The following is a 14780-nucleotide window of genomic DNA, read 5'->3' as shown; positions in this document are numbered from 1 at the left end:
GCTCTATAGGGGTGACCCAAAGTACACTGATGTGATGAGTCTCCCCACTCACTTCAATGGGCTTCTAACCATAGCCTAATTAAAGGCTAAGCATTTTTACTCTTTGGCTGGGCAAACTATTTGTTGTGAATAATTGTTAGTCTTATTTGGCTCTTTTCTGTTCATGAATTCTACAGCAACAGATTAGGGTCTATACCTTTATTCACACTTAGCATGCAAACATTCAGCAAATGATTTCTAACAGATTTCAACGTGTTTGTTGTTCTTGAACTGTTTGCTGTGATGTTCTATTTTGATTGGACACATATGGGGGAGGTAGCGCCTTAGCTGGGGTAAATCAGACATTGGATGTCAAAGGAGCTATGCTGCTTTATCCCAGTTGAGGATGTGTTTCCTGAATGCAAGTGTGACTCTTATAAAATCCAGTTTTCTGGCGTGTGCTTGGGAATAGGAATTTGAAATTTGCTTTCTGCAATATTCCCTTAAAATGTTCTAGTTGGGCAAATATTCCTGCAAGAAAACATGTTAGACTATTGGCAGAGAGCAAATACAAAAGGGATGTGAACATAGTCAAAGTGAATGCATGTGAAAATCTGAAAGAATCTTTGTGGCTATTTGCTGTACTTGTCTATCTATTTTTTTGATTGCTTACATTCCGAAAATGATGATTTTAATTTCTATTAACCAACCCAGTGGTTTAGTGGAGAAATCCTTTTTTTGAATAGTTACAGTATCAAGGGGCAAAAAAATGCAATATAATTCAAATTTGGGTAGTGTAGTTAAAGTTGACTGATCTTTTCAATCACATTTAAGCAGTTAGTTACTAGTGTAAATTCATAGTGTACTTCACTTAGGTGACTTTTTATTTAAATTATTATTGTAATCTATTATATCTACCCTCAATAACCATAAATAACTATATTTCAATCAAGAAAGAAATATCTTAAACTAAAACCATCCTTGTAAAAAATTATCCTAACTGCTAAAAGTTATTTTCTACCTTAGACAGAAAACTAATGGTTTGGAAAGGAGTCTACATTTCTAAGTCAGCTGCTTCTTTTTGTCAGATTTTTTAAGTCTGAAGACCTTTTCACTAAGACCATAGATAAGCTGCGGCGAGGAGACATCATAGGAGTTTTGGGATATCCTGGGCGAACCAAGCATGGAGAACTTAGCATCATAGCTACAGAAATAACGCTGCTGTCACCATGTTTGCATATGCTGCCTCATCTTCATTATGGATTCAAAGATCAGGTAACTTCAGTCAGGGACAATGGCTGGGGAGCCCATCAGTAGCTGCCTGGAAGCAATTGTTCCATGGGATTTACTTTAGGTTCTTTTGTACAGGTAAATTCATGTTGGCCTGTTTTTGTCTGTACAGTTTAAACAAAAAGCTATGGATCTCATTATCATACCTTGAATTAATATAACACTTTTCAGCCCAAACTGCCACAAAATGCTTTATGAAGAATATGCATGCAAACACCATTACTGAATTTCAGCCACTACTGGAGTGCGGGAGGGCAGAAGCCAGCTTGTACAGAGAGGGAAGGGGCAATTTTATACAAGGATATTTGGGCAGTTATTTCCAAACAAAGCTGATAGAGTGTGGGGGGCCAGGGGCAGCCTAAAGGAAGGCAGACAGACTGTATCCACTGAGGCAGAGCAATCAACAGGGAAAGGACGAAACTCTGTGAGTAAGACTTGGCTGGAAGCCTGACACCCCCTTCCCACCTCCCCCCCCCTTTTCTTTGACTAGGAGCAACAACTGGACTCTGAGTTGGGAAGGCCCCATCTCCCACCATCTGGGGCTCTGAATTATTGAGACTTTTTGTTTTCCCTTCAGTTTGGGGCATGGCCCCAGCCTTCTGCTTGCAGTGAAGGTAGAAAGCAGCCCAGAGGAGGCTAATCTGGATTGGCAGCCAGAAGGGATAGAGCCACCCCATCCTCTCTCCCCTTGAGCCCCCAGATAGGACATGGTGGAGAATGAGGGCCTAGGTCCCCCTATACTTCCCTTCTCCCTCAGCCACCTGAGAGATCCCAGAGGACTTCAGGGGACAATGAACTGTGACTTGGCTGCTGGGCCCTCTGGACTGCCCAGAACAATAGTCCCAAGACTCGGAGAGAGAGAGAATTTGGCCATGGCCTGACCACTAGGCCTGATGGCCCCCAAATGAAGCTTGCTACAGTACCCAAAAAGATCCCATCTCAGAGTTCTTCATGGCACTCAATATACTTACTGTGAAGGCTGAGTCAGACTTGCCTAATTTGAATCTACAGTTCAAGGGAGTCTAGGTATGCCAAGGCTGATGCTTAGACCACAAATACATCCCTGTGTTGTTTTTTTTACACTTGGTTAATGTTATGTTTCAAAAGGAAGAATTTGGGACAGTTAAACTGAAACATAAACTTCATTTTAAAAAAAAATGTGGGATTTTATTTTTTAATTTGGATTTCTGTTTGGCAGGTCATAACATCTGCTTTCTTCTCGCTCCTTTCTGGAATAGGAATGCAGGTTATTCTTCCTACTGAGGGAAATATCTGAATCAAAAGAAATGCATACTATGTAGTAATTTTGATTTAATTTTGAATGTTGGTTTAATAGCTGGATACAGTGCTTCATCAGTATCTATATTATCATTTTTTGTGATTCTTTGTAGGAAACCAGATACCGTCAACGTTACTTAGACTTGATCATGAATGACTCTGTGAGGCAGAAGTTTATTACCAGGAGTAAAATTATCACTTACTTACGAAACTTCCTGGATAATCTTGGATTTCTTGAGGTACAGCCTGAGAAGATGATTGATGTGATGGTTGCATTATGTTATGACATGTTTCATAATTATTCAGATACTTTAATATTTTAATGGCCAAGGCTTTCAAAAGTGATGCATGATTCTGGGTGCTCACTCAACCTGAGACATGTTTAATGGGTCTCGTTTTCAGCTGCAGGATGCTCAGCGCTTCCTGAAAATCAATCTCTCTCAAGGTGTGTCAAGTTGAGCACCCAAAATCATTAGCTGCTTTTGAAGACTTTAGCATATGTGTTCAAAGCACTGTACAGACATTAATTCTCACAACACTCCTCAGAGGTAGGTGGGTAACTATTCTCCATGCTTTAGGGGGTGATACTAAGAGAGAATGGTTAAATGACTCGCCCAAGGCCAGTATCTCCTGACTCCATTTCTGTCCTCCTTCCTCTAGATCACACCATCTTACATGGTATAAAAAGTATCTTGTTCATTACTGGAAAAGGCTTGATTTGCACTGATCTGAATAACTAAGTGAAGGATATTCACATGCTAAATGAATCGAAGTATGTTTGATTGGTGATTCGTAGGCAGTTATATCTTCCATAAAGATACATGTTGTTCCTGGTGTTTAAAATTCGAAGGCAGGTAATAGTGCCATATATAGCAAGCCTAAAGTGTGGCCTGAAGGCTATGCGTGGCCTACAGAGTTCTAAAATGGAGCCTGCAGCTTCCCTCCAACTCCCCATGTCTTATACATAGAAGAGAGGTCCATGGAGAGGAGTGATTCCCCAGCCAGATGCAAATTCATTTCAAATGGTTCTGTTTTCTTCGGTGGTGAAGCAAAAAAAGACCAATCTTTCTTGACATATGGTTAGATATTGCTTATTAAAGTGCACGTTACTGTGATGATTGTGTAGGTATGTTTGGTTTCTAAAATACTGATCTGTAATTCATGTCCTTTACCAGGCAAAGCTCACATTGAAATCAATAAAGACTGTAGGGGCAGGCCTGGATGTAGTCTCCAGGCTGCCATCAAATTGCCAGTGTGGCCCTCGGGGTCACCAAGTTTTTAGGGCCCCTCAGCTGACACTGTGTATGTGTGCATATGTTTAAAAACTCAACACATAATTAAGGAGTCCCAACAAGTGCCTCCATTGTGTATATGGACACATGCTCAAACAACATGGACATAAAATCTTGTCAGTGTTGTCTTGCAGCATGTTAATTCAAATGAACATACCACAATGGAATATACAGAGATATTAGTTGCTGGAAGGTTATTGTACATGTTGTTAGTTTATGCTGAATTCGCATCTAGTTACTGTGCCAATTCGGAGGTCTTTTGTGATCTGTGCCAGTGGAAGTCAGAAGAACTGGGCTGGGCTTCATCCCATTCTAGACCCAGAATATGGCCCCAGTTCTGACAGAACCATACCTGGGTACCATTGCTACTTCATCAAAATCAACCTTTCTCTGTGAAACATTTTTGATGAATCTGCATTCTCCGATTGCAACAACGTTCTGTTAGACTTTCCAACCAGCTCTAATCCTAAATCAGTTAGCATAGGTCTGGGAGGTGGGATTCCTGGTGAGTAAAAGTAACACTAGCTCAGCTCCAGCTAGCACACTAAAAATAGGAGTGTGGAAGTTGCGGCGTGTGCTTGAGCTAGACACCTGAGTCCAAGCCTTCCCAGCCCTGGCTCTGAGCTTGGCTAGCTAGTCCAAGTCATTGCCTGCGCTGCAACATCCACACGGCCATTTTTAGGGCTCTAGTGCAAGTCTGTCTACTCATGCTAGGAATCGCACCTCCCAGATGCAATGTCGACACATCTTTAGGCACTTCTGAAAATGTTACCCCAAGACAAGTCTGTATCTTTTTCTAGTTCTAATCACCAAGATCAGGGGTGGGCAAACTATAGCCCGGGGGCCACATCCGGCCCTCCAGACATTTTAATCCGGCCCTCGCGCTCCCACTGGGGAGCAGGGTCTGCTCCGCACAGCTCCTGGAAGCAGCAGCATGTCCCCCCTCCAGCTCCTACATGTAGGGACAGCCACGGGGCTTCGTACATTGCCCCCACCCCAAGCGCCTGCAGACAGGGCAGTGTGCAGAGCCGTCTGGCTGTGCCTCCATGTAGGAGCTGGAGGGGGGACATGCCGCTGCTTCTGGGAGCTGCTTGAGGTAAGTGGCACCCAGAGCCTGCACCCCTGATTCATAGATATTAAGGTCAGAAAGGACCATTATGATCATCTAGTCTGACCTCCTGCACAACGCAGGCCAGAGAATCTCACCCACCCATTCCTGCGATAAACCTCTCACTTATATCTGAGCTATTGAAGTCCACAAATCATGGTTTAAAGACTGATCTCCCCCACCCCCACCTCCGAACCCCTCATCCCCAGCCTTGCCTGGAGTCCCCTCCCACCCTGTGAACTCTTCATTTCTGGCCCCACCCCAGAGCCTTCACTCCCAGCAAGAGCCCACACCCCAACCCCCAATTTCATGAGCATTCATGGCCTGCCATACAAATTCCATATGTGGCCCTTGGGCCAAAAAGTTTGCCCACCCCTGACCAAGATAATAGTTCTGAGTGTGCCACTGAATTTTCTTCCATTCTGATTCTTTTTTGGGATGTTCTAACAAAAAAGATGCATCTTATAGTGTTACCTGAATATAGGGCCTCATCCAGCACAGACTTAAAAACACGTGTAAATTCAAACTTGTGAGTAGTCCCTCTGAAGCCAATACTTACTTCTACTTGAATGCTTAGTTACACATGTACTTAAGAATGTACTGGATCAGAAAAAGAGTGAAGCTGGGTCTTGTCCTGTCCTCGTCTGTGACAGTGTTCTAGAATATTGTGCTTGCAACTGAAAAGTCTCTACTTCCCGCCCCCTTACATCTTGGCCTTCAACGCCATTTTTTTTAGTGCAAAATTCAAAAATGTGGATTTGTGCTGTCAGGAATTTGGCACATTTACAGAAAAAACATGAACAGTTTCTTTCTGCGGGTGAGAAATTCACCTTTTACTTTTGTGAATAAAAGAGTCATGATTAGGACAAATCATTTTGGGGGAGGGTTGCTTTTTAGTATAAACTAGTGGCAATATTGGTGAGAATCATTTTGTATCGCTGATGTTACTGTACTTTTCTCTCTTTTTACAGATTATGGTTTAGAAGAGTTAATCTATTTCTTGACTATAATAGGCTGAACTCAAACTCCCATTAAAGCATCCATGTGGAAAAATGTAATGTGTTTCCAATCTAAATGGCTGTCTGTCTGTCTCTAGTTCATCCTTGTGCTTCTTATCTGCTCGGCATGTTGTAGGGGAATTGCTCTTTCATAAGGGGGAGGGATAGCTCAGTGGTTTGAGCATTGGCCTGCTAAACCCAAGGTTGTGAGTTCAATCCTTGAGGGGGCCATTTAGGGATCTGGGGAAAAAATTGGGGATTGGCCGTGATTTGAGCAGGGGGTTGGACTAGATCTCCTGAGGTCCCTTCCAACCCTGATAGTCTCTGAGCCTAAGTCTTTAAGGCAAGAAGGGACCATTATGGTCATTTAGTGCAACTCCCTGTATATAACACCGGCCATAGAACATCACCCAATATTTCCTGCATCAAGCCAATAACTTCTGTTTTGAGCTTCAGAATATCTTTTAGAAAGACATCTAAGCTCTTTCTTCTTTTAAAGGTGGAGACTCCCATGATGAACATGGTAGCAGGTGGTGCAGCAGCCAAACCTTTTATCACACATCACAATGACCTCAACATGGACTTGTATATGAGGATAGCTCCTGAACTATACCACAAGGTGCAGCAACTGTATGATGTCTGCTTATGTGCCTAACAATGATATGCAATGCTCTCACTTTCCCACAGGACAAGATTGTCCATATATTTTTGCATTCTAGCGTTGTCTGTATAATACTATACACAGGTTAAGCCCAAAAACTTGCATTCTTTTATACGAATTACATAGCCTTCATTTTCTAGCTATCAAGAGGTTCTCACAGGTAAGTAGATTACTAATGTTTTTAATATATATGTAAATGAATAAAAATTGTACTGCTGGCAATGACGGATTGTTCTGGAAATGTTCTGTGATGACTAAGTATATCCATTTGGCTTAGGAATCAGTGTCATTCCTCTGTGGATAGGTAGGAGTTATTGAATCATATCTCTCACACTGGTGCTGCAGCATGATTTAAAGCTACCCAAGTCTTCATGGATCTGCCTGTAACATTTGCAGTTCATTTATACTTAAGAAAAGCAAATACCTGCCAATTGCAAAACATCTCTTAAAAAAAGTGGGTTTAGATTGTGTTTTATATATTGGTTCTCAGTCCCAAATACTAAGGACTCCCCTTCTGTAAATCCTCTTCCACAGCAAACCAGCCATTGGAAAGCAACAGGCAGTCACTGGGAGTTGCATATACAGAGGGCTTGCAAGACTGGCTGGCTCTTATTATTTCAATGAAGGACTGCAATACAGAATTGGCAGGAAAAACTGGCAAAGATCACATCCCCATATATACTGTTTCACCTAACATATGGTGAATAGTATGGCTAATCATCCATTGTTAGACACTTGTAATGTAGAATTATTTTCCCCCCTCCCCCCCATCCTCTTCCCCCTATCACCCCAGAGAAGAAAGTCACTAGGGAATATCTGGATCTTTTTCCCAGATGCTAGTAGTTGGAGGTCTGGAGAGGGTATATGAAGTTGGACGTCAGTTCAGAAATGAAGGAATTGATCAAACCCACAATCCAGAATTCACTACGTGTGAATTCTACATGGCTTATGCAGATTATAATGATCTCATGGACATCACTGAACAGCTGCTGTCAGGTATGTCCTTGGGTGATGATTGTATACATTCGCTAATGAGTAACTTCAATGGTTTGGGTTGGGTGACGCTCAAAGACAATAAAGCTGTGGGAAAATGTACATAACTTTTATTTCCCAAATAAAAATGCAAGCAATTGACAAATATAAAGGGGAGGAGGGGGGATAATACATTCTTGATTGGATAATATTGAATAATTAGACCCAGGGAACAAGATCTGAGGGGACAGGAGAAAAATTTCCCTGGTTTCCCTCTTGCAAATAAATTGCTGTATATAATTATCAGGTAATCTCTGTTCTGATCAAGAGATACCAGACAATATGTTGCAAATTATACTGCAGCTGCTTGTGTAAAAGTCCAGGAATTCAATCAGGTTAAGATGACTTCTCTGACACCTCACATTTTACTTACCCTAAGGCATGGTGAAGCATGTGACAGGTGACTACAAGATCACTTACCATCCGGATGGCCCTGAGGGAAAGGCAGTAGAAATTGACTTCAGTCCTCCTTTTAAACGAGTGAGAATGATGGAAGAATTGGAGAAAGTCACCGGAGAAAAAATGCCAGCACCAGAAAGTCTGGATACTAAGGGTACATTAAATCTGTCCGGGCTTGTCTCTGGATTTTGAATGGTGTAATGAATTAAGTAGTAAAACATTTTCATTTTAAAGTTATTTGACATTTCAATGATCAGTAAAGAAATTTTTGTCTCACAGGATTTGGAATTGCATGATATTCTCTCGCTTCCTGTTACAGTATATTTCACATCCTGGTTAAGTTTCACCTCTATGGTGAGGAAAGAAGTCTCTGTGTGTGTCTCTACCTTAATACCAATATTTATCATAAAGTGTATGGTTTTCCATTTAGAGTCCCTTTCCCCCCACTTATTTACACCTTTCTCTTGAATATTCCTTTGATACAGGAATGTTCTATTCTCTGCTTTCAGCCCAAAGATGATTTTTTTTTTTAAAGTTTGAGCAAAATTGGTTCCACTGTATTTAAATGATGGAAATGTGAGAACACTTTCGTATTGCAGTGAAAAATTACTGACTACAAACATGCCAGGCCTGGCATATGAATAGGCCTCAGTAAGGGATGAGTTGCTATTCTGGTGTTAAAGAAAAGTGATTTAGTAATGTAAAAAGGTTTTTATATGGTTGCACAAACACACACGTTTAATTTGCATGATTATATTAGCATGAATTACTTCCTGTCCACTCCAGGGTGTAGCATCAGGAATACATACCAGTGTATGTTATGTGAAGTAACCTATATCTATATGAGGACTCTGATTAGGGGGCTCTTTATTCCAACCCTGTGGAAGAGGAGCCACAAGGCAGGAATGAAGAAGTAGCTGGCTTCCTGCCAGGGGAGTCCAACTCCTGGGTAGGAATGAGGTGATATTCTTGGGCAGGGATCCCAGACCCCAATAAAGGGAAAAGAAAGAGGAGCTTCCTCAGTGCATCTTATTTGACACATGCTTCTGGCTCTAAAGGGAATAGCAATTCTTCTTAGAATTTTTCCTGTGAAACAAATTTTGAGATGCTGGTGAACACTGCTAAGAGTTCCCAGACGCCAGCCAGTGGAGGAGGTGTTAATAGTTTCTGCTATTTGCTCACACTGCTTTCCTCCTTCTATTAGAAGCATTTGGTGGATGTTTCTCTGTTCAGAGCTAACTCTTTAAGCCAAAAAAAAAAAAAGTGGTGTTTGGTGTGAAATAACCTGAATAGAAACACATGTGCAATGAGATTTAATGGAGGGAGGAGGGGAATAAAAGCTTATGCAGATAAGAGGAGTGAGCCAAGGATGAAAGAAAAGACCAAGAATAGGTGGAACACTGGATGAGAGGGGAGAGAAGAAATACAGGTGTGGCTGTTAGAGAATGGTGGGGGAATGATGAGAGGTGGCAGAAATCCTGGAGTAGTGGGGAAGAGGTGAACTTCAGGCAAAAGAAGGGGTGGTTGGGAAGAGTATAAGGAACAAGAGAAAAGTGTCTTTGTAGGATACCTTACATAGTGTACACTGGGGGAGAGGAACAGTCATGGCTTATACAGATGGTTCTTGTAAGTGGGGTGTACAGGAAGGTTGCTGACAGAAGAGCACCTTTCTAGTTGCGGTCCTGGGATTCTCAGTCATTGCTTCCTGTCCCTTTTAACTTTTGTTCTCCCACATTCTGACCTAGCAGTGGTGTAAAAGGAAACATAAGAATTGTACACAGCCCTTGATCTAAATGTCCATCGTTATGCAAGGAAAGCAACTGGGCATGTCTAGGGGATAGATATATTTCTCCGTTTGCAACTGGCTTGTGTTAGGAAGTGCAGGCTAATGGACAGATTGAATACAAAGCTACAGTTCTCTCAAGCTCCTCTCCTCACATAACGGTAATGAAGCACAGCAGAACTCTGAGGATGAATTCAGCCATGTGTTTAGCGTCTATGCATGGGAGCTATTAAAACACATCAGTATGACTGAAGTTAGAGTTTTCAATGGAACACAGAGGTATCACTGGACAATTAAGATTGCAAATGCAGTACAACCTAGTTTATATCCCAAAAAGTGCAAGGACAACACATTTGGATAAATGGAGGTCAAGTAAATTAGGGGCAGCAACTTAAGAAAGCTGAGGAACATAATTGTGATTCAGATAAAAGGGAGTTGTGCTCTAAATGGAGGTTGGACAAACATGATTATTCTGTAAATTATTATTATTTTCAAGAATGTAGCAGGCGACGTGATTTAAGATGAGGGAGCCGAAACATGAGCCATATGCTGGAACTAGAGGAGAATTGGAATTAACTCATTGTGCAAGGACAGCTCCACTTATCTACACTTGTGTTAACGCCTCTCCAGTTAGCCTACCTCTAGTGAGAGTGGCCTCACTGTGAAATAACACATGAACTGCACAGTTGGTATCAGCAGCACAGAGTAGCTGTTCTCTGCCTACCCGCCTCCCAGCATTACTTGCCCCAGCATCAGCAGCACTCAGACTTCAACCCACCCCCCTGATGGGCCAGCTAGAACAGGAGCTTAAGATTTCTGTTGATAGGCGGGAGTCAGATAGGGGCAACACTCACGTTATAGCTCAAGCTAACACTGCGGGGAAGACCAACCCTGAAATTCAGTTGTCTTGGGGAACTAGTGATGTGGTATAGGGTCATTCAGCTCAGTCACAGATTCAAATGGAGCCTGGAATCCAAGTGACAGAAGAGAGTTGTCTCTGTATCAGATGACAGTGGTGCAGTGGCCTATCTGAATAAATTGGAGCCTTTTTGGATAGGATATGGTATTGCAGAAACTGCTATCTTAATTGGCACCTTTGTCCTTTCAGCTGAGATTCTCAACAAAGAGTGAATAGGAGTGGAGATTGCCCTACACAGTCTCCCCTGACCTCCACGCTCGGGTAGAGTTCTACAGGGGCGGGGGTGGGGGGGGAATTGGAGGAAGCTGTTGCCTATGATTTACTTGGTCTGTGGATGGATGGTTAGATTTTTTTTTTTGTGTGTGTGTACATGACAGATCTGGCCTGAAAATCTGACACTTTTTTCACTAACTTTAAATTTTCTCAAAAAGAAAAGGAGGACTTGTGACACCTTAGAGACTAACAAATTTATTTGAGCATAAGCTTTCGTGAGCTACAGCTCACTTCATCAGATGCATTCAGTGGAAAATACAGTGGGGAGATTTATATACATAGAGAACATGAAACAATGGGTGTTACCATCACTCTCGTTACAGTGTGTATGGTAACACTCATTTTTTCATGTTCTGTGTGTATATAAATCTCCTCACTGTATTTTCCACTGAATGCATCCGATGAAGTGAGCTGTAGCTCACGAAAGCTTATGCTCAAATAAATTTGTTAGTCTCTAAGGTGCCACAAGTCCTCCTTTTCTTTTTGCTAATAAAGACTAACACGGCTGCTACTCTGAAACCTTTAAATTTCCTGACACTATGCTTTTCTAGCTCCTGTTCCTATCTTCTTTATGGAGACAATTACAAGCTTATTTATTGGGCAGTTTCCAGAGTTTGTATTTTTCTGTTTGTCAAAATTTAAATTGAAAGCAGCAGTTGATACTGAATGTTGAGAGGAAATGTACCTTTCTTTTGTTCCACTGCAAACAAAATTCATTTGTAACTGAGCTCCTTTATTGACACACAGTTATAATTATTTTCATTTACAGAAGCCCAACAGTTCCTTGACAAGCTATGTTTGAAGAAGGGAATCCAATGTTCTCCTCCTCGGACTACAGCAAGACTTCTAGATAAGGTTTTCTTGTATTTTTTTTCCCCCGCTTATGTATAATTTTTGCTACATTTTCCAATGTTTGGTTATGTAATACTTAAAATCTTAATATGCTAGGCTGTGTGTATTGGGGTGACATCAATTCATATTTCTGTATGGTTCTTTATATATAATACTGTATATATAAATCACAGATGTATATCTTATATTAAAAACTTGGCTGAGATCAAAGATATTTTCATCATACGATTCTTCTAGAAGATCTTTTAGTGGTGTTTTAGTTAGCTTTGAATAGATGTCAGTAATTTCAGAATTATTCTGGTGTATTCAACTGTATGTTTAACAACATTCCAAGTAGCCTAGACAGTGTGTACATTGTGGTTTACCATAGTGCATATAATATGCTATAATATAGTAACTAACTAACTAGAGTGATTAGAGCTGGGGTTTTTAAAGATGAGGTTTTTCAAATGTGAGTTGTGTGCTTAACTGCCTGAGATCGCTTTGAAAACTTCAAAATATTAGAATGGATTATAGATTTCTTTTTTCCTTTTTGTTCCCACTATTGAGGAGAAATAGTGATATCTCTTCTTCTGAAGCTTAACTTCTCCTCAACTGTACTCACAGTGATCAAATTGTGTGGTCTTTACTCCATTCTCATCCTCTGAAGACTCACTGCCATCTTTGATACAGTGAAGTGACTCTTATCTTTGAGTCTTTCTACCCAGTAGTCTTTGAACTCTGTTCTCCTGGTTCTACTACTGCTTTAATGTATTTTCAGTGTTAACTCTCATAGCTCTTCATCCCCTCTCATATTTTCTGTCAGCTTCCCTCTCCCAATGGGACCCAAAAGTGGGCTTGGACTCAATGTCCACTCCAATATGCCTTCAAAGTGGTTTTAGGACCTGCCAATATCCCTGAAACTAGTTGGTCCTGACAAAATTGGAATAATCTCTCAAATATTGGGATGAATGGAAATCCTACTGGTGCCATCTGGGATAATAAGATGACACTGAGAAAAAAATGAAATGCAAGTAAAAGGGAAAAACAGAATCCTCTGTCTCTTTGCAGTTGGTAGGTGAGTTTATTGAAGTTTCCTGCATCAACCCCACATTCATTTGCAACCATCCCCAGATCATGAGTCCTCTGGCTAAATGGTATGTAACTTCAGTGGAAGTGTTGGATTTTTAAACTTGAGCTAACCATTTATTCAATTCATTTCAGGGTTCAGTAAAGCTATCTATTCGTCACAGTGTTTTTTCTATTGAAAGCTAAATTATGACTTCTGTTCTCATTATTGTTTTGTGATACTATGGTATAAAAGTTAGTCAGCTGCTGCCGCTGTAGTTGAGGTTTTTGAGTTCCAGCAAAATGAATCCCATCAAGATACATTAGTTTCATGGACCCACACTCGGTCACAATTACAGTACGTAAGGACATAGGACTCAGATTTTCAAACAATTGTTTATGTGCATGTAATTTAGGGCATTAATATATCAAAGTAAGGTGATTGTTCCCAGAAACCAGCTACATAGATGTCTGTTACCTGTACTATGCTCACACTTATTTGCACCTACAAAACTGAGGGCACAAAAGTGGAAGTCTGGTTAAGGCCAGGATGCAAATATGTCTCAAAGTCCATTTTAAATAATCCATGATACATTTTTCTGGAGGAAACAGCCATTTTCACAAGCACTTTTTCATCCCTGCAACAACCACTTTTCTCTCCTTCAGGGGAAGAAAAAAATGTTTAATTTCCATGACAATTTCACTGTTTTGGCTCTAATTTTCTGGTAGTGAGTTTTTTTTTCTTGTCACAGCTCTAATAACAAGTATGAAATAGTTTTACTTCAGAAAATAAGTGGCATATGGTATAATTAAGTGGCTTTCTACAGAACTAGAGGAAAGATGTTTGAAAATGAAGTCAAAACCCTAAATTGTTTGTATGGGTTGAACTCTTCATTGCAATTTTTGATCCTGATCTGCAGCAGGACACCAAAATGTTAAATTGTGTCACATGATTTGTCTTTCTAACCAGGCATCGTTCACAGACAGGCCTGAGTGAACGTTTTGAACTCTTTGTGATGGAGAAGGAGATTTGCAATGCTTACACTGAGCTCAATGATCCAGTGAGGCAGAGAGAGCTTTTTAAGGACCAATCGAAGGTAACATCTTTCAAAATTACAACACTATATGAACTAAAACAGCAATGTACGCAAGCTCTTGCCTTGAAAATTAACAGCCACAGGGCAATATGTTGTTGAGCCAAATGCTGAACTGATCTATGTTCTCTGCACTGCAGCTGAATTATTGTTTGGGCTAAATTTGCTGCACTTAACTCAGAGGAGGCTTTCATCTAAACGTTCATCTGCTTTCAATTGGGTTTGGGTAAGATATAATTTAAAAAATCCTTTGAATCTTTTGTCATCTGTCTGACTTTTAAAACCCTGTGGTATTACAGAAGCATGGTTAAAGATGGGTTTTCTTTTCACATCCACAGACATTTTTGTCTACATTTATTTAGCATGTTATGAGCTTTTTTCAGAAGGCAGGAAAGTGGTTTTCTCTAACAACCCAAATTATAAAGAGAAATGTTCAATTTCTATTTTTTTTTCTTTCTCTTGCTAGTACCAATGCTTCTAGTTAGTGACTGGCTGCAAAGGGAAGGTTTAAATGTAGTGCTTAGTCAGTTCTTCAGAATGTTTTTGGCCCATGACACTCATTACCAGTTACTTTTTTTTTTAAGGGGTCCACAGCAGAAATCATATTGAGCTTTTTGACTTCCTAGCTATACTGTATTTGTGTGACCTTCCCACATGATGCTGCATTTGGCTCACATTTCCATTCTGAGACTTGGAGGTGGAGTGTGCTGACTGAGTGTACAACCATCTGGATGCCTTGTCTATTTCCTCAGTTAAGTCTGCTCTATGGAAGTGC

The 14780-nt window shown here is 40.7% G+C and overlaps 1 protein-coding gene across 2 annotated transcripts in view; it reads left to right on the top strand.

Moving 5' to 3' along the window:
- The window catches only part of LOC140906883 (lysine--tRNA ligase-like), a 38468-nt gene that overhangs the window by 15238 nt on the left and 8450 nt on the right, over positions 1-14780 (top strand). For both annotated transcript variants that reach the window (XM_073331762.1, XM_073331763.1), the window contains 8 exons: positions 1068-1254; positions 2661-2786; positions 6445-6564; positions 7440-7602; positions 8018-8191; positions 11782-11867; positions 12915-13000; positions 13882-14008. In XM_073331762.1, the coding sequence (XP_073187863.1) occupies positions 1068-1254; positions 2661-2786; positions 6445-6564; positions 7440-7602; positions 8018-8191; positions 11782-11867; positions 12915-13000; positions 13882-14008 (1069 nt within the window). The remainder of the gene's footprint in view (positions 1-1067; positions 1255-2660; positions 2787-6444; positions 6565-7439; positions 7603-8017; positions 8192-11781; positions 11868-12914; positions 13001-13881; positions 14009-14780) is intronic.

Source organism: Lepidochelys kempii, chromosome 2 (genome assembly GCF_965140265.1).
Source record: "Lepidochelys kempii isolate rLepKem1 chromosome 2, rLepKem1.hap2, whole genome shotgun sequence".
In the NCBI taxonomy this organism is placed as follows: Eukaryota; Metazoa; Chordata; order Testudines; family Cheloniidae; genus Lepidochelys; species Lepidochelys kempii.
Note: the sequence above shows the minus strand (reverse complement) of the source record. Positions and strands in the feature narration are given on the sequence as shown.